Raw genomic sequence first — 20,688 nt, forward strand, 5'->3', positions numbered from 1 at the left:
ACACTAATGAAAGGTTAAATGAATAGGAATAGCTGACAAGAGGTACAATAAAGAAGGGGCTTGGTAATCCACAGACACTGAGCAGAGATCCTTGGCCCAAGCCGAGAAAGGACAGCACATCGTCGAGTCACAATATTTAAAACAGCTTGCTATACACAGAGGCTTTTGTGTCTGGGTACATGTCTGGCTTCGGAAGGAAAAAAAAAAGATACTGAAAAGAAATTTCAGCATGGGGCACTTTGGCAAATGTCAGGTCACAAAAAGGGGAAAATGTTTGCTGTTACATCTTTGTATTCAACAGTAAAGAGCACTGACTAAGAGCACAAATCAAAAGTTCCAATTAATAGATATTTGACAAATATAATAAAGTTGTAACACTAATTCAGTGTGATTCCAGCTGACAGCATGACGGGTGTTGTACATACACTCAGCTTCATTTACAGCTGATAACACTTAATAATATGCTTTGCATACCCTTTAAAACTTCCCATAGCTAAAGATTTTCTAACAGGCCTAGCTTCTACAGTTTTACATGCAACAGAACAGTAGACCTAACCCATTGCAATGCTCTGCAAAAACATAGCTGAACTTCCAGGCAGTGCACCAGACCATGGTGACTTAAAAACTTCAGTGGTTAGCTTATGGCATTTTGATTTCACTTGGCTCGTGACTTCCAAATCAACATTATGAACATTCTGGTTTTCATAATGAAAAAATAATTGCAATGCCCAGTGTGGTTTTAAAACTTCTCTATCTTTTTATAGTTTTCTACAAAAATGTGATTTACGTACATAGTAGGACATTAAAAATATTTAAAGAAACAGAAAGAACTCTCTAAAGTAACAAATCAGAAGCAAATCTGATCGTTACCTGAATTTGTGTGAGTTCTTTTTACATAAAATATTTCAAGAGAAAAGTACTGAAATTGGTGCTGCAGATGAAAAGAATTCTCTCTCAAAATCCTTGATTTACCTGGAATAAAAAAAAAGTATTTACATATCTATCTGGAGTATAAAATATTAATATTTATAATATGTGGTGAGAGTATTATGGGAAGATTCTAAATGAAAGAACCTCTTTGAACAACGTCATTAAATTACAGCAGAACTCCTGAGTGTGCTAAGATTCTAATAATCAACAAATGAAGGGTTTTACTAGCACAGCACATAATGAGAGCTACTGTGTGAGAGATAAAGGAGACAAATCTGGTACTTTATCTCACTGAATTATATAATTTACTGAAAAGGTAAATAAGTTTGTCCAAAGTAATACTTATAAAAGCTGCCATATAAATACAAGCAGCAATTATGATCAATGCATTTTTAGAAAAAATGTCAGAATTTAGGTGGGATGAAACTGACACAGAATATAAGGTTTAGACAGATGCTTTTTATTAAGCCATGTAAATGCTATTCTGCTAAATTAAGTGCGAATTCCTGGCTAGATTAGGAAGTGATACATATTTCCAAAAGGACAGAAATACTCTATTTGTTTTGTATTTTATGAGGAACCTTTTGTATTTCCAGACATGTACAATTTTTCCTAACACATACTAATAGACATTAAATTAAATTAAATCACTAAATAAAAAGTCCTGTGCAAACCTGCAGACTGAGAGTCAGGACTCTCATTAAACAACATTCAGCGATGAAAAGACTTCACATTCTAGTGACAGTGTCCAAAGTGCAAAAGGGAAAGGGACACTGCCAGAAACGCCCATCTCTGAGACGAAAGAAAAATAAATTTGGTTTTTGTACAAAATCCAATGTTTTACTTGGACTTGTTTTAATGTAATTGCTTTGCTGTTGGTCATTTCTGCTTTGTTTGAAATTCACAAGATCTGTAGTCAGCCACAAATCCTACTGACATACACAGACACATAACACAGAATAAAGCCACCTCAAAGTCTAATTTCTAGCTCTTTGGCTCTGAAAAAAGGTAGTAATCAGCCCTCCCTTATTCAGAATATTTTTTGCCCTTTTTCTTACCTATGGCATATCTAATAAAATCCAGAAGCTCCCTCTAGCTCTCCAGATGAGCTTAACTCCCCAATGATCCTTTATAGTTCCTTTCCATTTTCAAAAGCAATACTGAGAAAGAGAGTGAGAGCAGTATTTCCCTTACATAATACATGTTCTTGTTTCCATTCAGCAGTGGTTTTAATTCTACAACTTGAAAGGATGTGGATTATATGTGAGAACATCTGCTGTGAAATACAGAAAGTTAAATACTGCTTACTCTTGTGCAGCATACTAAAGACTCTCTCAATCATTCTGAACTTACACTTCATTTACCAAATTCTGGTTTGAAATCTTACGTTGTTTGACAACCTAGCCATGTATGTATTGAAACACATACACACAAACACACCTCCATGCCACCTTTGAATTACCAAGTGCAAAAATCATATAAAGAAACCTGACAGAGAATACTATAGCCCCATTTATATCCCATATTTTAAGTACAAAATATTAGTTAAAATCAATTTTTTGGCATATGCTGATTTTCCAGAAAACCAGCAATGCCAGTGGTAATTTGCTGACTATACTTTCACCTACCATAATATTTACACATACCATTTGTAATGGCTTTTATTGTTTAATCTTCACTGCATTTCAGTATTGGATACTACAGAATTACAGTTATTTAACAGGCTATAAATAATGTAGTTGGCATGTGCAATTGATATTTAAAATGTCTTACAACAACTGTAAAAGCCTCATTACAGACTAGCAAATCATTTCTAACAAGCAAGTTCAACTGACAAACACCAAAGCAAACCTGCAGTCTATGCTGCAAGCATGCTTGTTTTATTTAAATGATACACATTTAATGCAATGTGCAATGGACCATCGGTACAAACTTTATCAAACGAGAAAGCAGAGTTCCAAAGTAATATGGTAATTGTGAAGTTTTTGAAAATAAAACTGTAGTATTTTTTAAAAAAAGGAATTCTCAGTAACAACAGAAAGAATAGCTTACTTTCCCCTCCCCCCTCTATGTGCTAGTGTCCAATTTCTTCCTTTCTGAACAGCTGTATTATCCAACTTAAGTTGCTCTGCTAATTTCAGTCCCACAAGGACTAACTTGGAAGGCAAAAAAGTACTAGAAAAGATCAATTTGCTGGGAAAGATCAAATGAGAAAACTGTGGGGACAGCACCAGGTCATAGTATGAAGAACTAAGCAGACCTGTTCTTCATTAACTTAAGCTCTCTTGGGATGTCACACACTACCTGTCCATAGGCTTATTGAACCGCCTAACCCTCATCTCTGCACCATTCTTCTGGGCCCAAGTGAATCATATCCTGCTGCTGACAAGTTAGCAGGGGACTGCGGCTGCAACATGAAAGTACTTTTCTTTCTTGTCTAAATCAGGCAGATTTTTGAAAAGAGGACACAGCGCTGACTCGTGACATGGCAAGATGAAATGAGAGGTCTGGGCTGGTCTTCGAGCTGTGTAGATAAAAGTAATCAAATGACACTCCTGGAATGCAAATTGGCATTCTTGACTGCAGCAATTGCACAACCATGAAACATCTCTGACAGCAAGCAAGATTAGGACAAAATGTTATGTAAAGCACTGAACTCAAAAACTCATTAGAAAATTCAAACTGTAACATTTACATTTTAATACAGCAATAGCCATCTCTGCTTTTGTCTGTTTTTTGTTTACTGCAATTGCATACTCATCTTTCTCAAATGCCTCAAAAATAAAAATGTAATGCAATTAAGGCATAGATCCTCTCCTAAAAGTTTTTTCCTCTAAAATGTCACACTGTTGTATTTTTTACAAAACAGTGTACCAAGGCAGTGTTTTTCTATTACGTGTGCAAAATGTGTGCTTAAGAAACACTTTCACAATCCCAAGTCTTAAAAGCAGTTTCAAAATTTGCTCATAACAAATAGTTTGTTATTTGCACTAAGACTTTTCTACACATGGACCAGGTAAAGATGAGTCATTTGAAATTTTTAACAAGTTTTAAAATTCATGTGCTTTAAGATTTTAAAGCAGAATATACATAGAGCTAGTAAGCTCATTAATACTAGACAGTTTAAAATGAAACTACAGTATATCAGACAGCACATATGCCCCATTAAATCTCAGATTTAAAAATCCTGCCCTTTTGAAGGGCAAGGAAAGTTCCACATACTTTTTGCAGGAACTGGGTGCTCTTGTGCATGTATGCTGATCAGGTTTATTAAATATTACTATCTGAAATGAACTCAGTAATTAAACTGTGAACATTTGTAATCTATGACAAAAATGCTACCTATTTTATAATCTGCCTATGGAGATGGGTTATAATACAGAGGGAAAAATGGAGTGAGAAATATAAACCCACTTTCACTAAAGAAAATTTCAGCAACTACTATGTACAGCTAACATACAGATTAAGAAAAGAAATAAGTAATATTCTGCCTTGATTTCATACTTTAAAAAATAGCTTCGAACCATTTTAACCGTCAGACACGCAAAAAAGATGCTTGTTGCCACTTTAATCCTGGGTACACCAGATTACTACATGATGTCTTTTGTGCATCAATTTTACAACAGCTTGACTCTAGGGTAAATGGGAACCATCATAAATCGCATGCTGCTTTCAAAACCACTTTAATTTCTGTCAGTGTTACTGTAACCACAGTCCTGGGCCCATGCTGCTTTTTCTCCCTGCCTTTTTTTTTTTTTTTTTTTTCCTTGTTGTCTACATTTGACAGTTGCATCTCCTACACTCCAATTGTGGCTTTGATCACTGAAACAAGACATGTCATGTTAGGGAGAGAAGGGAAAAACACAAACCCTCCATCATAAACTCCATTCACACAGACATTCTCGATCTATAGTTTGAGTACTGTATACACATACATACATGTACCCATATAGAAACATACACACATATAAGTAAATAAAGATACAGATGTATATACACATACTTGTGTAGGTGCATGTACATACGTATGTGTATACTCAAGGCATACAAGACAGGTCTATAACATCCCTGGAGTGGGGTGACAAAAGCTGACTGAAAGCAGAGTAGTCCAGCAGCGACTAGAAACATACTACTTCACTGAATATGGGATGATCACCGTTCATCACCAGCTGAGGTCGATCCATGTGTTAACGTGAACAGTTATCATTCTACATGTTAAGTGTAGTCACAGCTTAAATGAGCTTGTCTTTCACAGCTGTCTAACCGGACCTCACATCACAAGCCAGACAAACGGACTTTAATTTTTAAATTAAAAGCCAAACCCTGTTTTGCAAAACCCCTACTGTAAAGGAGACGTGCGTGTACACAGGACATGAAATAAGCAGCAAAATCTTGTTCAAAGTTGGTTTTTGAGGGGCTCCACCTTCCCCTTTACAGTTAGGGCATCAGCATAACTCTCCAACTTCTGTTAGCAATCGCTGTTTGGAGAGGTGCAAACTGCAAGCACATGCACAACAGAAAAAGAGTTTCGGAGGGAAGGTGGATTTACACTCCTGTCTCCGTGCCGCAGGCGATGTTTCACACGCGAACACAGAGCTCCTTCCCGCTCTCAGAGGTTACTTTACATTGTGTGCAAACCGTACGCATTTCCGAGCAGAAGGTGGTGGCCAAAATAGATCAGACCACCGTATGTCCGACTAAACCCCAGTCCACCTTCACTCTCTCCCCCTCCATCCGCACTTTTTTTTACACTAGCTCCTCATCTTCAGTGCAAGGAAGGAGGCGGTAAAAAACATGTGGCCATCCCATTTCAACCCCTCAAACTGACTTAAAGTTTAGCACAACCTCTTAGACATTTTTTCCCCCAATCCACGCAGCACAGAGCTGATTTATTTATTTATTATCTGCCTACTTCGCCTTGCCCGACTACTTGTTTCTTTGAAGGTTGTGAAACATACCGATAGCAAGCAGGGCTGCTTGTGTTACTGCACAATTTATTAATCAAATCAAACCAAAGTAAAGGCTACAATGAAAACGAAAGGCTGCTGGAAACTTCTTACCATCTCTGCATGCTGGTTGTCAAGTGCACCCCCTGTCTCTCGATCTCCTCTCAGCGGCAGTGCCTGCACCCTTCCTTTTGCCTGTGGGCTTTCAGCGCTACACTCTCTTTCCCCCCTTCTCCTTCTCCTTCTCTTTTTCCTTCCCTCCCCCTCCCCCCTCCCAGGTGATTTGAACGAAAAATTGAGATTTAAAGAAATACTTTTCCCCGGTAAAAAAAAAAAAAAAAAGCCCCAAACAAAAAACAAACAAACAAAAAACCCTGACCGACACACACACACAGACAAACCAAAACAAAACTCAAGAAAACCAGCAGCTGCAGCAGCAGCGACAGTCTCTTTCGACCCCACCCCCCCCCGCACCCTCTTTCTCTGACTCTTTCAAAACTTCAGCCCCCAAAGTTCAGCCCGAGCAGCAGGAAGAAAGAAAGAGAAAGAGCTTTCAGCGGAGAGCTGGAAGTGATGGGAGGAGGGACCCAGGTTCGGGTCAGAGCCTCCACAGGTTGGTTTGTTGTTGTTGGGATATTTGGCTGGGGAAGGGGAGGCGGCGGGGGGAGGCTGAGAGCGGGTCCGAGAGGGCAGCTCTACTTCCTTCTAACCCCGCGCTCTCGGGTGAGGGCGACAGGCAGGGAGGCAGAGGAGTTATTTTTTCACACACACACCTCCGACTGCTCTTTCCCCGTCCTTCTGCCCGCTCCCTCCCCCGCAAATTCTCTGTGCCAGGCGGGGGCCGCGGCAGAGGCCGCCTGCGCCCAGCTGTCAAAAACACCCAGCGACCGCCGCCAACTTTGTGGCGAGGGTGGCCGGCGGCGCCGCGCGGGGCTGCCGCCCCTCAGCCTCCTCTGCCCCCTTTCGCCTTCCCGTCCTCCGCCCCGCTGCTCCTCGAGCGGCAGCAGTCCCTCCCGCTGCTTCTCTTCCTTATCGGCTCCAGCCGCTGCTGGAGCGAACGAGAGGGAAGGCGGCAATGCGAAAGAAAGCTTGAGGGAGGGCTGAGAGGGGGCAGAGAGACGGCGGAAAATGGAGCGTAGCCCAGAGGAGGGGGTAAGAGCCGGAGGGGAAGAGGGAAGAACGTTAGAAAGGAAGGGAAAAGTTAGGCGAAGTTTTTGCTCGTGGTGCCGGTTTCCCGCTTCCCACCCATTGCTCCATCAGCTCCCAGGGCTCTGCGGCGGCGGCGGCTGCTGCTCGGTGTGGGATCTGAGGAAATATTTTGTAAAAGGGTGGGATTTTTTTTTTTTTTTTTTTTTTTTTCCTGTGGAGAGGGGGGTGGTGGGTAAGGGAGGCGGGAGGAGGTGAGCCGTCACGGTTGTACGTTCGCAGGGAACAGACAAGAGTCACATCTGTGTGTGACACGGAGCCAAACCGAGCGAAACCCTGCCCCGGCGGCGCCGTGGAAGCGCAGCCGCCGCGGCCCTCACTGGGCGCGCAGGCACAGGGCGGCCGGCCGGGCGCGCTCCCGCGGGGGTGCGGGGCGGGGCGCGAGCTCCGCGCCCTCCCGCGGCCGCCGGCGGATGGGCCCGCGCCGCTCCGCGCGCAGGCAGGCAGGGCGCGGGGCACCACGCTGCCGGCCCTCAGCCCCCGCTGCCCGCTCTGAAACCTTCCCTTACCGGTTCGGAGCGCCGGTCTCCTCGCGAGCCCCGCCGGCGGCGCCGAGGGGGTGGCAGGGCCGACCCGCGTCGCACGGGCTGCTCGGTCGGGGGAAGGTGGCTGAGGGCTTCACCTGCGGGGACGGGCAGCTCAGCCCGGCTGTCCCTCGTGTCCGGCCTGAGAAGGCGCTGAGGGTCACCAGTGCGGTCACAACCGGCTCCTCTCGTCAGGCGCCGTGTAAACACGAGGTTTATACACGAGGTTTAAACACGACCGGACCGTTAAAAAGTGAGCGTGAGGAGAACTTTCCAGGCGATGTGAAACACAGATAGAACATTTTGCTCCCTTTTGGTGTAGCTGGACACTCAGATGACCTAGCAGGAGCTGAGAAAAATTGAGAGAAGATGGGAGGTAGCCGTCTGCACTCCTGATTTTTCCTGCATCTGCTATGGACTGAACTCACAGTAAGCTTGCTGTAATGAACGGCATGTCCCCGGGAATTGCCAACTTCCCAAGCTTGTTGCCATATTTTGGCATCTTTGTTACTTATGTATTTCCTATACCTGTCAGAAGAGAGAAGGATAAATTATCTGTGTTAGTATCGAAACTATTTTTTCATAAAACCCGTTATAATATATCTCAATGTCTGTTTCTCTGGAAAATTCTTGTTTTCTGGGTATTTGTTTTATACCTTGATTAGACATAATATGTATCAGCTTATGGACAGGTTTGCGGTGTCCTCACTTCATCAGGATTAGTTTTGATCTTTGATGGCATTTTTTTTAAACGACAATTCAAAAGGACTTTGTGCTCACCAGGATTTCGGTTTTTTTTTATACAAGTGCCATGACCAATGAAGATTTTGAGTAATTTATGGTCGTTCTAAAAAAAAAAAAAAAAAACTAAAAAAAAAATCGCGGGACTAATTTAAGCCATGACTCGGTGCGTTTTCTGTCAAAGGGGAGAAATAAGAAAAACCTTGTTAATTATTTCAAAGTTACATTTTATCGTACGATTTGCCCTTTTGAACCAGGGAAGGGCCAAGAAGTTGCCAAAAAATTGTGTTCACACAGCCCCCTCGTGGTCAAAGCCTTCAGAGCCTCGCAACCACTTCTACTCACACGGAGGAAAGGGGTCAAAGCGGTCTGATGCAAATTAAAAATAGAGTGCTGCAACCTTGGTTCACAAAAGGCATGGTCACCTGCTAGAATAAATAAATGCTGTGCCCGTTACAAGGCTAATCTTCACTGTGGAGTTTCCCCGAAGTGAATCAAAGGTTATAAATGGTTACAGCTTTATGAAAGGAATGTATTAGAGTAGGTAAGATGGCCATTCAACTAAATTTAAAATCAGATTTCCTTACTATGGAAAACTTTTTTTTAAAGCTGAGGCTTGGTATCTGAAGAATATATTTCTATATGTACTAAATGAGTAGTTTACATTGATAATACCCTATATCAATAAATTTTTTTTAGCTAATCTCTGATCTGTCATTTCAAAGAACCTCCAGGTGTAGTACAATCATTAATAGCTTCCAGTTACATTATTTTTAAAGACTCTCAGTAATTTTATATGCAAACTGATAAAACTTCATGAAGTTACTCTTTTGTCATCTTCCTTGATATTTGATTCAGCATTTTAAATTTTTTTTTTTCTTCCACCTGTCAATAAGCCAATGTCTTTTGTATTGGCAGTATATTACAGCCTCTTGAAAGCTGATGAGGAGGTAAAATGCCTGGAGGCAAGCTGGCTGTTGGGAGTTCTGATTCTTGAGTTGACAGTATGGGGTTACAGGATAAACACTGTGGAGTAAGACACTTCTGCTTATAGGATTAGTACCAAAATAACTACCTGGTGGTATTTGAATACACAGCATCATTAGTCTTCAGACTGAACAAGCGCAAAGTTTTTCTGAAATTTTGCATCTTTCAAAGTCGCATTTTCAGTTGCACATACAATAGTGTTTTAAGATTTCCACTGAGTTCTTGCTTTCAAGCTTTTGTCTACTATGTAGTATATCCTGAGATAAAACTAAGAAGATAGGGCTTGTATTAAAATACTATACCATCCACATGCACAGTACCTTTTGTTTCTTTATAGTGCTGCAGTGACTGAAATGCGCACATCATTGGTATTGTGGGAAAGGACAACATACCTTTGCTTACAGTTCTATCTCAAAAGACAGTGTACAGACCTCATGGTGTGTCACAGGACTGTCTTATGACTTCTCAATGTACCTTAATTTTTGGATATTATATGCAAGGTTTCAAGGAGTAAGTGCAAAGCCTGAACTTTTATTTGCTTCTTAGTCTAATTATATTTTTTCATGAAGAAAACAGTGTCTCTAACAGCCTTATCAACAGAGATATATAGACAGCAAGTCTGTAATTTTCCTTCAAAACCAGATATGACCAAAGTAAAGAATTAGTAATATTTCTTGTCTGAGATTCATTAGTGTGAGCAAAGTTAGAAAGTAAAATAATTCAGGGGTTTTTGTATTTGTTGGGGGTTTGGGGAGTTTTTTGGTTTGGGGGTGGCTTTGGTTGGTTTGGGCTTTTTGCTTTTGGTGTTTTTCTTGGTTGGTTCGTTTGTTGTTTTTCTTTTTCACAGACTGGAGCATCAAGCTATTGCAAATTAGAGTCTGAGTGGTAACTGCAACTTGAGAAGAATGGAACATAATTCATCTAAATTGTGATGTCTCCAGAGTGTGGTATTTCTCTTCTGTCCTGATCCTACTTCTCACAGAAGGAATTTATGCTTCAATTGAATCTTGCCTGTTTTGCAAACCTGTGTGGACACCTCTGGAGGTGTGATCCGGAGGATTTGCCCACAGAGCAAACAGAGGTGAGGTGGGGCATAAGGCGCCAGTCCTGAAAGGGACTATAGCAAGATACCAAACTGAAATCTTCCATGTTCTGATGGGTGGCAAGGTAAGACAGAGCACTTCTAGAGAATGGTACAATTGAAATGTAAATGAAGAAAGTGTTTACTGGTAGAAAGAATCTCCAACAGAGAAATTATCCCCTATCCTGAAAATGAAACCTGTTTTCTGTAATCCACAATTTGTACTGGGACAAAGAATCCATTCCAAAAATACCCATCAATATTTTGGACCAATGCCATCATGAAGTCCTAATCTGATTATTCATTTTATTTAGGAATATGGCTGTACCATCCATATTCATACTGAATATTTGTACTAAGTTCCTATGCTAAGTGTTACTTATAACAGTTGGCCTGGTTTATAGCATGACTTACAAAGGGATAAGCTCCTACTTTCTGTTAGAAATTCTTCTTTTCCCATTTTTCTTTTAAATTTTTTCCACTTTATAGGCATTTTTGTTTGAGTTTTATGCTAGTTAGTTTATCACATTATGATATTTGGGGGAACTTCGTTGTCAATAATCTGATTAGGAGAGAATATCTGAGCATTTATTATAAAAAGGGGTCTAAAGGTTTCTTAGGCAAACTGTAATTTCCTGATGGAATTTCAAGTTTGACATTATGTTGGCAAAGTATCAAGGATGCTGCTTCTGAAGGGGTTCACCTAAACATTGCTCTGAACCCCAGGGGGCTGAGACAAGATGTGGAAAACTAGGGACCAACTGTAAACATTTGGTTTAAAGTCAGTTGCACAGGATCACACAGAATCTTATAGGTAAGGGTAGAATCTAAGTCTCCAGGATGAAGTTTAACTACTTTAACCCTAGTTCTGTCTTTTCTGTCTTTTTCATTCCACACCTTAAAACTTTAGCAGTAAATTTAGCAGGAATATTAGGAAAGAAGTTCTATTCATTATACAGGCAGTCTGTTTGGAGAATGTCATAGTTTCTCAGTACTTGATACCAACACATGTTGCAGGAAGAATCATACGATTTCAGATGCTGTGTACTCATCACATCGAAGGGTAGAAATAATATTGTGCACACACTTGTAATGATAACATTTCTTAACTTCTGAACATATAACTTTCTAACCCCTGCTAGCCAGCTGTCAAAATTCAGTATTAAACTCATGAAACTATGTCAAATAGTAATACTGATACTGTAGTGTTCTGAGTCAAAAAGTATTTTTGTCATGGAAGAAGTGAAACAAAAATAGCTAATTATGTTTCCTTTGCCTCTTGCACTAAAATATTGAAGGTGATTCAAAGCCTTTCCATGACTTCCAGTCATGATGGTAGTTTTGGGGAATGAAAAAAGGTTGTATGCAACATATACATCTTTTTTTCTTTTTGTACTATATCCTCTATACCAAATATTTTCTAACACTCTTTTGGAGGTTGCTACCACAGTTTGATTTATCCTAAACTTTCCCCAAAGCATTAGCAGATGTTCTTTAAGACAAACATGCTTCCAGGACTGTGTGAGCTCAGCTGAAAGAATATATATTAAAAGCAATAGCTGTAGATGTTACTTTGTAGTTCTACAACAGTTTTTGTAAGGGACACTAGAAGATTTTAACCATAAGCTAAGCAACAAAACTATTCAAGTATTCTACTTTAGAGACGAAAGGAATATGGTGTAGTAAATTTCAACAACTCGCTTATAGTAGTAAAGAAAGTTAAATAAATGTTTTGGGTATATTTGGTGTTCTATTATCATCCTTGCTCCAATAAGAATACATATGTTTACATTTAAGAGCTCTCTTTCTCTGTTGTCACTTCCAATCTTTGTCCATCAAAATTGTTTTCTGTAACTTAGTAATTGCTAGTCAGAGACCACACGTAGTGTTCTATATGCATTCTGGAATATGTTTCAGCTTATCTCATATAACACTTGAGAGTATTTTTCCCAAGTGAATCTCAATGTTTTTGAGTTCTCTTAGTGTTTTACCATTTGTTTTCCTTATATTACACCAGTCAAAAATTATTGCCTTGGAGAGGTACTAGTAAGCACTATGGGAAAGTTTCTCTTTTTTTCTTACCCAGTTGAACTGCTTTTGTCTTGAATTCTAGTTGTTGATGGGATTTTACTTATTTCATCCTGGTACCTTAAAACAAGTATTTGTGCTTAGCTTGATATCATAAATTAGTTTTAACAAATAAAATGCCCCAGTCAGAGCTGATAGTGATTGGTGGCTCAGTATCTTGAAAACAACAAAAATGTCAAATATGATATGGCGAGGCAAATCACAAAATCTTTCCTGTCTAATCTTGAAAGATTACTGCTGTGGTTTCTCTACTTTTAGAAAAAATTATTTTTCTGCTGTTCACACTTTGCTTAAATGATGGCTTAATACAGATGTGGCAACCCAAGCTGCATATAGTACAGAGCATTAAAGCAGGCTTTATATAATGTGACATAAAGCTTCCTCATCCATCATAACTTCTCTATTCCATTTTATTTTTATTTTTTAATAATTGCTTCAGATATGCAATACTATTTGATCTTCATGTCACAAGAAAGAAAAGAAGGCAGAACTGACAGCTTGATCCTTGCCTTCTTACAGAAGACCAACTTTTAGATTTTGACCTCTTCTAGCAGTGGATTCAACTACTCTAATTGCAGATACTTAATAGGTCTTGTTTGAATTTGAGCTTGATTGTAACCCTCACATCCCAAGATCAAGTTAGAATACCAGGTAGTCTCATTGTTTTTATTATAAATACTTTGTTGGGGACATGTAATAGACATAATAACATTGTATTTGTTCATGTTGGTGAGGTGCAATTACAAAAAGAAGGTGTAGGCTTTGCTATTGGCATTACTTTAAATCTTAGGAACCTGGAGAAAATAGGAAATTAAAATTCTGTGCCCAGTAACTGGTTTCCTTTTTAAAGTGTTTTTCATCCATGCACCTCTACCACTGGATCATAAGCCAAATACTGTTTGCAATTGACATTGATATCCAGATAGAACTCTGAATTTCCTTTGTTTATTGGCTACCCCACTTTTAGTTACAGTAATTTCACGAATACAAGCCGCACCAATTTGACCAAAATTTTGGTGGAAACCCGGAAGTGCGGCTAATATTCCGGGGCGGCTAATCTATTAACAAAATTCTAAAAGCTGCCAACACGGAAGTGAGAGCCCGCGGCAGCCCCAAGCCAAGCTGGAGCCCGGCCGGCCCCGGCAGAGGTGGGAAAGCCTGGCAGAGGCGGGGCCAGCAGTGTCGGGGGCGGGCGGCAGAGCCTGAGCCAGCAGGGCGGGGGAGCCCGGGAGAACTGGGGCTAGCAGCGCAGGGGAGCATGGCAGAAGCAGGAAGGCCGGCGGGTGGGGCTGCCTGGCAGCGGGGGAAGCCCAGCATAATCGGGGCCAGCAGCGTGGCAGTGCCGGCCAGGGCGAGGAAACGCGGCGGCGGTGCAGACGGGAGGGGGCGGCCGGCGAGCCTGGTGGCGGCGGCGGCAGCCCTGCCGGCGGGGCGAGCGAAAGCGGCGCTCGCGAAAGCGCCGCCGCGAGCCGCGAACCGCGAGCCGCGAGCCGCGAACCGCGAGCCGCGAGCCGCGAACCGCGAGCCGCGAGCCGCGAGCCGCGAGCCGCGAACCGCGAGCCGCGAAAGCGCCGCCGCGAGCCGCGAGCCGCGAACCGCGAGCCGCGAGCCGCGAACCGCGAGCCGCGAACCGCGAGCCGCGAACCGTGAGCCGCGAGCTGCGAGCCGCGAGCCGCGAACCGCGAGCCGCGAAAGCGCCGCGGGGCGGGCGCGGCGCTCGCGAGGCGCGGCGCGGGGCGAGCGAAAGCGGCAGCGGGGCGGACGGCGAGCCCGGCGGCGGCAGCCCTGCCAGCCGGGCGAGCGAACGCGGCAGCGGGGCGGTGCTGACGGGAGAGGGGGGCCAGCGAGCCCGGCGGCGGCGGCAGCACCACCCGGCCAGCCCCGCCGAGCCGTGGCGCTGAGCTGGGCCACCCGGCCCCGTCGGCAACCATGAGCGGGCCGAGCCTGCCTGGCCCCGCCCCGAGCCAGTAAAGCCCGCTATGCCGCGATCCTCTTACTAATTGGCCAATTTGTGAAAGCTGCGCACGGATTCTCGCGACGAACGAAAGTGCGGCTAATATTCGGGGTGCGGCTTATCTATTGACAAAGACAGCAACATTGTCGAGGCACCGGGGGTGCTGCTTATAATCCGTGCGGCTTGTATTCGTGAAACTACTGTAGTTTGATTTCCCATCTAAAGTGTTGGTCTTTGACCATGAACAAATTTCTCCAAATCTGTGGCCCCACCAGTGTATGCATGTGTGTTTGTGTGTGTGTATGAAATTAATTAATGGCATTTATTCCATATGTGTGTATGGACAGACAAGGAAAATAAGGGAAATAGCGAACAGTTGTCTAAATGGTTCTTTTTGAACCCTCAAAGTATTTTAGCATCAACTTAAATTTAAAATGCAGGTCCTTCAACATTGGTAACTTGTAGTTTTTGAGTTTAAATTACAGTAATTTTATGCATATAAGCTCACCCTTTTGACTAAAATTTTGGTCCAAGCCCAGAAGTGTGCCTTATACCCCAGAGTGCCTTATATATGGACAAAGTTCATAAATTTGCCAACCTGGAAGTGTGAGTCCGCGGCAGCCCCAAGCGGGGCTGAGCCTGCCCGGCCCCGAGCTGAGCCAGTAAACCCCATGATCGCGCGATTCCATTACTAATTCGTTACTTTGTTGTGCATGGATCCTCGCTGCAAAAAAAAAGTGCGCCTTACAGTCCAGTGTGCCTTATATATGGACAAAGTTTGGAAATTTGCCGACACCCAGAAGTGCGCCTTATAATCCAGTGTGCCTTATACTCGTGGAATTACTGTAATTATGTGGGGCATGAGAGTCTTTCAGTATATTTAATTTCAAGGATATAAAAATGTGACTTTCTGCTATTAAAGTTAATTGCACTTGTGTAATTCATGCTACCAGTACTATTAAGAAATACCTCTGTTCAGAGTAGAGCTAGAGATGATGGGGATGGTGCATTGGCTATAAGGAAGACACAAAGGAAGTTAACATTTGAAGGAGTGCAAGAAACTGTTCTTTGTGAAATACTCTCACAGAAAGAGTGGCTATTCTTACAGTGTGACATTGAGTCTGTAGCAGCTGAGATTTTCTTTGTAAAATTATGCTGTATACATTGAATAGTTATTTTAATTCTTTTGTTTGTGATTTCTTGGTGTACCTGAAAAGCTTTCATATGCATGTGTCCTCTATGACTTCTGTAAAGGAATACACTGTGTACAAGAAAAAGCCATTTTATGTTGGATACGTAAATAAAAAAGTTATCAGTGCTCTGTTTGCCTTCATGATCTAGACAGCATAAATTTTAAACTTTAAGAAGTTCTACAGCCTGTCCCAAGCAACGGAGGCAACATTGTTTCACAGATCACTTTGATTAAGTTTCTTCTGGCTGACCTGTTACTGCAAATTAATTGTTATTCCAGTGGTAGTGAATACTTTGCTACTGAAGAAGAACGATCATAAGCTGTGACATAAGAACTATGACAACAACTCTTACAAAGTTAGCAGTTCTGTGGCATCTTCAGTTGAGTGATATGTCTAGCAAAAAAAAAAAAAAAAAGAAAAATACTATGCAGAGGAAAGACATAGGCATCTGATCTTCCATGTATTTAACCAGGAAGTCTGTGTAGAAACATGCCTCTAGATACATTTTTATGGACTTCAATAGAAAATACTATTCATCAGGTGTGCTACTAGCTCACAGTCTCATTTTGCAGCCAAGGGCCTTGAAAAAATACATAACAAGAAACTTCTGACTCTTAAAAACTTAACCCTTTGTCTTATTCAAAACAATCTAACTTCTAACTTTAAAATATTTTTTGTATTACTATATAGGCTAAGCCTAATAAATTTGGGGTCTACATTTACTTACTTATACAAGAAAAGTAAATTCATTGATATAAAATATCTATAGGTTACTGGTATCACCCCTTGTAGATGAAAAGCAAGTATTGTGATGGTAAGCAGGAGACACAACCACCCAGCATAACTACTGTGCATGACAAAGATACTTCTCTTTAAACTGATCTGTGCAGTTTGTGTCACCTTGAATTCATGTAATTGCAGATTTGTGGATCTGTAATCTATTTTGAGACAAGATTACTATGTATAGAACACCTCTATGACATGTTGTTTCAAAATTTCCTAAAGAATTCTACTGTACCCTTTGTAAGTGTCCTACTCCAGTACTTCATTGCCTTTAATGTTAGTTTTTCTTAACAGCTAAACGAAATACTCCTTCTAAATGACCTGATTCCTTCTTGTCCTGTCCTAGGCATACTTCATAGCAGGCTTTTGAACACTGGAAGACTTATCTTTTTTTTCCATTCTTCCACCTTCTCTATAGACCTCACAGTGCCTTTTCCTTCAAAAAATTCTCACATTTGATTTCTGAAAATTATTAGCACTCTTATTACTTTTCCTAAATATGTACTACTCAACTTACCATAAACACCAGCAAGTTCACTAGTTTGATTTGCAAATGGTGCTCTTGCTGAAGCTTCCATAGACCATAGAGTAATTACCTATCATATATGATATACCATAGTTTTGGTAAGGCAGCTCAAAATGGCATTTGCCTTTTAATAGCATACTGATCTATTCAGTTTATGTTCCGCTCTAACTTTATAACCCCATCTGTAATACTGTGATAAATGTCCAAGAAGCTAGTCTTTCCTTTTAAAAATTTTTACCTTATTCCATTGTTCTTTGCCAGCAACTTTGAAACAAAACTTTCTTAGCCTCTTTCAGTTTATCAAAACTATATAATATATTCTCTGTCACTGAAGTAATTACTGAAATTATGATCAACCCTGTGGTTATCAAAATTCCCCTGTTCCATTCCATGTGTTTCAAAACAGCCGAGTCAAGTTCCTGTGACGCTGCTGATCCAAAGATTGTCAGTTCAGTTACAAAAATAGTACAGATATTATCAAATAGGACAGAAAACCAACTGATAAATGCTTCTACATGACTCTTGAAAGCCATTGTAGATAGTCCAGTACTTCTGTGCAGAATTAGCTTCTATCATAATCTTATTAATTCAGGTTTGACCGGAACCTTGCCAGTAGAGCACATTGGAGATACATTGATATACCAGCAAAGATTTGTTGAAGACTTCTTTGAAAATCACCTTGTAGGACCTATCTAAGCTAACAGTTTTTGAAGACGCTAAGGTCTCTTTGGCTTGACAAGGAGCTATAGGTTCATTTAACATTAGTAGAAACTCAACTTTAGTAAAATCAAGATCTCCCATAATGGCATATTCTCAAGTTGAAAAATTTATTTCAAATTTCTTAGTATTTCAAGCATGGCCTCCTTCTTTGTAAAATCACCCTAAGAACAGTAACAGCTCTGCATTTTCTTGCTGTGCATCTTCAGAGAATCTTTGATGAAAGCTGTTATGTAGGCATAAACATAGCCGTCTGGTTGGCCAACTAAGTAAAAATAGAGAATCAAACTGGAAGTCTTTTGCACTGTTTTGCAGACCACTAACCACGGAAAAGATATTTGGCTGGCCCAGAAATAACATGTGATACTGAAGTCATATCCAGACTGGGGATTTTTTAAAATGATGGTATCCTCAGGAAGCAATAACTTTAGAACTCAGAGCAGGATGATTGTTTTGTTTTCTTGTAAATCTTTCGAGATGCTAATTGTGATTACAGTATGAAATTAAAGATCTGTCCTTTTTATCAAAAAAGACAAAAATTTGAAATTTGTGAAACTTAATGAATGGAAAAGTATTTGTTTGTAGAAATGTATGTACATGTATGTATGTTTGTTTGCAGAAATGTATGTACAATAATAAAAGTCAAACAGCAGAATCAGACAACTTTCAGGTAAAGGCTGCCCAAACACACAAGCATTTGCAAAGCTCTCAAGCTTTGAAGTATAGTGGATAAAATTAATTTGTCTCATGCAAACAGTACTAGGTATCTTAATAACTAGGTATCTGAATTTGACTTTTAAAAATTGCTTAGCATATAGAATTGGTTATAATATTCTTTGTTAATAGAGAGGCTCAAGAATAAATGCTTTTAAGCCATGAAGGGAACCCAAACTAACTCTGCACAAAGGGAAGCTTGGATCTGTTAGGTAGATCAAGAGTATTAAATAAATTCACCTTGTATTTTAATGCAAGAACTCAGGCACTGGGGCATACAAGGCATGGGCATACTTCATCCCTGCTTGGTAATTTGTGGTGTTGTTCGTGTACCTTAAGAACTTCCCTCAATCATTCGTCATTAAAATCAGTTCTACTGGCAGTCAGGTTTTCATGCTGAGAGCTAGGAAGAAAAATATTTATGATTAAAGAGACATACAGCTGCTATTACTGATCCTGAATAGTTTATTTTGGACACCCTATATTATGACTTTCTTTTCTTTTTTTCACACTTTTGGGTAAAGGCTTGGGCGTGTGCTTGAAAAAACAAGCCTCCAGTGTGGTTAGAGAATGCCCATTTGTTATCTATTCTGCCTGCTGTTTAGGCAATGTAGTATATGCGGGATAAACAGCAAGATTGAAAAACATTATTGTCGTTGTTGCTACTGTTGTTGTTATTGTTACTTAAGACAAATAGGTGTATTTTCTTTGATTTCTACATACATAGGGCCTTTTAGTGTAAGGCATCACATTGCACTTCCAACCAAGTCAATGTCTATACTTCAAAATAAATTGCAGACATTTGCTATATGTTTTGACTATCTTACTTTTTGTAGTAAATTAAAATAAATTCTGTCTTTGGTTTCCCTAAGTAACATTGATAGAAAGCCAAAAAAGTGGAAATTGGTAATATTCAATGTTTTTTTTTTAAAGTTAATGAAAGTACCTGCTTTCAATTCCCTTAGAGTGAGCTAGTAGTCCACCTCAGGATGTAGTTTACTTTTCAGGGAAGATGATGCTGATATTGTCTAATAATGCAGTTTACATTATTCTTAGTAGATCAAGCACAAGAAGTGGTTGATCAACAATGAAAAGTATATAAAAAGATTATTGATGTTTAAGCAAACACTTTAAAGAACACCTGTGTGCACCAGTCATTCAACTCTCAATGCTTAGTAACATTGACAGCTGTCCTTCTAGACAATTTAAATGACTCAAGCACTTACTTTCATCCTGCTGCAGAGTTTCCTTGTTGAGTATGTGGAATTGCTCAGAATTGCTTGTCCCAATGTATTTTGCTTCCAATACCAATCTAGTACTTCCAAAGTGACTCATTTAACTATGTACTTCCTCTCCTTGTACTAGTTGGGTCATTTCCTCTTGTTTTCCTTGGCTTCTGCTTTTCCAGTCACCATAGATAGCTGTATTCTTTTGCTATATTAGATGGAATAACCTTCAAAGACTAATAATACTGAGTAGAACTTCTCTTTTAATCCTCAAGCCACATATTTTTCACTTTCCTCCCTTCTATTCTGAGATACAATTTCTTCCATTAATTAAAAATATGGAAGAAGATCGAGTATATAGAAGAATGAAAAGAAACATGGACATATATAAATTACTACATTAATTTTCCACATGTAATAGTTTATATAACATATAACTTTGGAATGCCTTTTATTAGTAGGAAGCATGTCTTCTGGATCAAATATACCATCAAGTTAACATATATTATAAATTCTTTGTATCAACAAAAATGCTTCCCAAGATCACACTTGTTTTTACATATTGAAAAATATTTTGTTTACTAGTAGAGGTACATACCAAATCTGCAAATACTAGAAGCAGTTACTCTAGAGGAGGAATGTCTGTTGGGGCACCTCCAGGTATTCCTGAGAAAATTGGGTTCAATTTTGTTTTCCTACTCTTTTTGTGTGACCTAAGCCAATGTATCTCTTTGTAATTCCACCTGTGTCAAACGAGTATTACAAGAAATTTCCAATTTATATGGATGTAAAGATATGTGTGGTCAGTTAAAGTTATGAGATTAAGACAGTGATCATTACAAATACTCCACTAGAATATAGGAACTTTTGACAAAAAGAAAAATTTTTCATCTGTACAGAATATCAAGCTTTCTTGGAATTGTGGAATTCTGTGTGAATCTTACTGATTTCTTCTTCAGATACAAAGTACATTTCCTATCTTGTTATATCTTTGGTAAACAAACAGGAGGATAAATTTTTTTAAACTTTCCTAGAAATATTCCAAAACACCCCAGTGTACACACTTGTGCTG

At 40.2% G+C, this 20,688-nt stretch overlaps 1 protein-coding gene and 1 long non-coding RNA gene across 2 annotated transcripts in view; one reads left to right on the forward strand and one right to left on the reverse strand.

The window, feature by feature from the left end:
• The window catches only part of BNC2 (basonuclin 2), a 352,999-nt gene extending 346,941 nt beyond the window's left edge, over nt 1-6,058 (reverse strand). Inside the window, exon 1 of the mRNA XM_033086193.1 lies at nt 5,991-6,058. Within this exon, the coding sequence (XP_032942084.1) occupies nt 5,991-5,993 (3 nt within the window). The 5' untranslated portion in view covers nt 5,994-6,058. The remainder of the gene's footprint in view (nt 1-5,990) is intronic.
• Nucleotides 6,059-6,798: 740 nt separating this feature from the next.
• LOC117010559 lies at nt 6,799-13,467 on the forward strand. Its single transcript, XR_004420710.1, has 3 exons — nt 6,799-7,028; nt 7,929-8,035; nt 10,182-13,467. It is a non-coding gene; the product is annotated as an uncharacterized LOC117010559 (long non-coding RNA).
• The last annotated feature ends 7,221 nt before the right edge of the window (nt 13,468-20,688 follow it).

The sequence above is a fragment of the Catharus ustulatus genome, chromosome Z (assembly GCF_009819885.2).
Source record: "Catharus ustulatus isolate bCatUst1 chromosome Z, bCatUst1.pri.v2, whole genome shotgun sequence".
Taxonomy (NCBI): domain Eukaryota; kingdom Metazoa; phylum Chordata; class Aves; order Passeriformes; family Turdidae; genus Catharus; species Catharus ustulatus.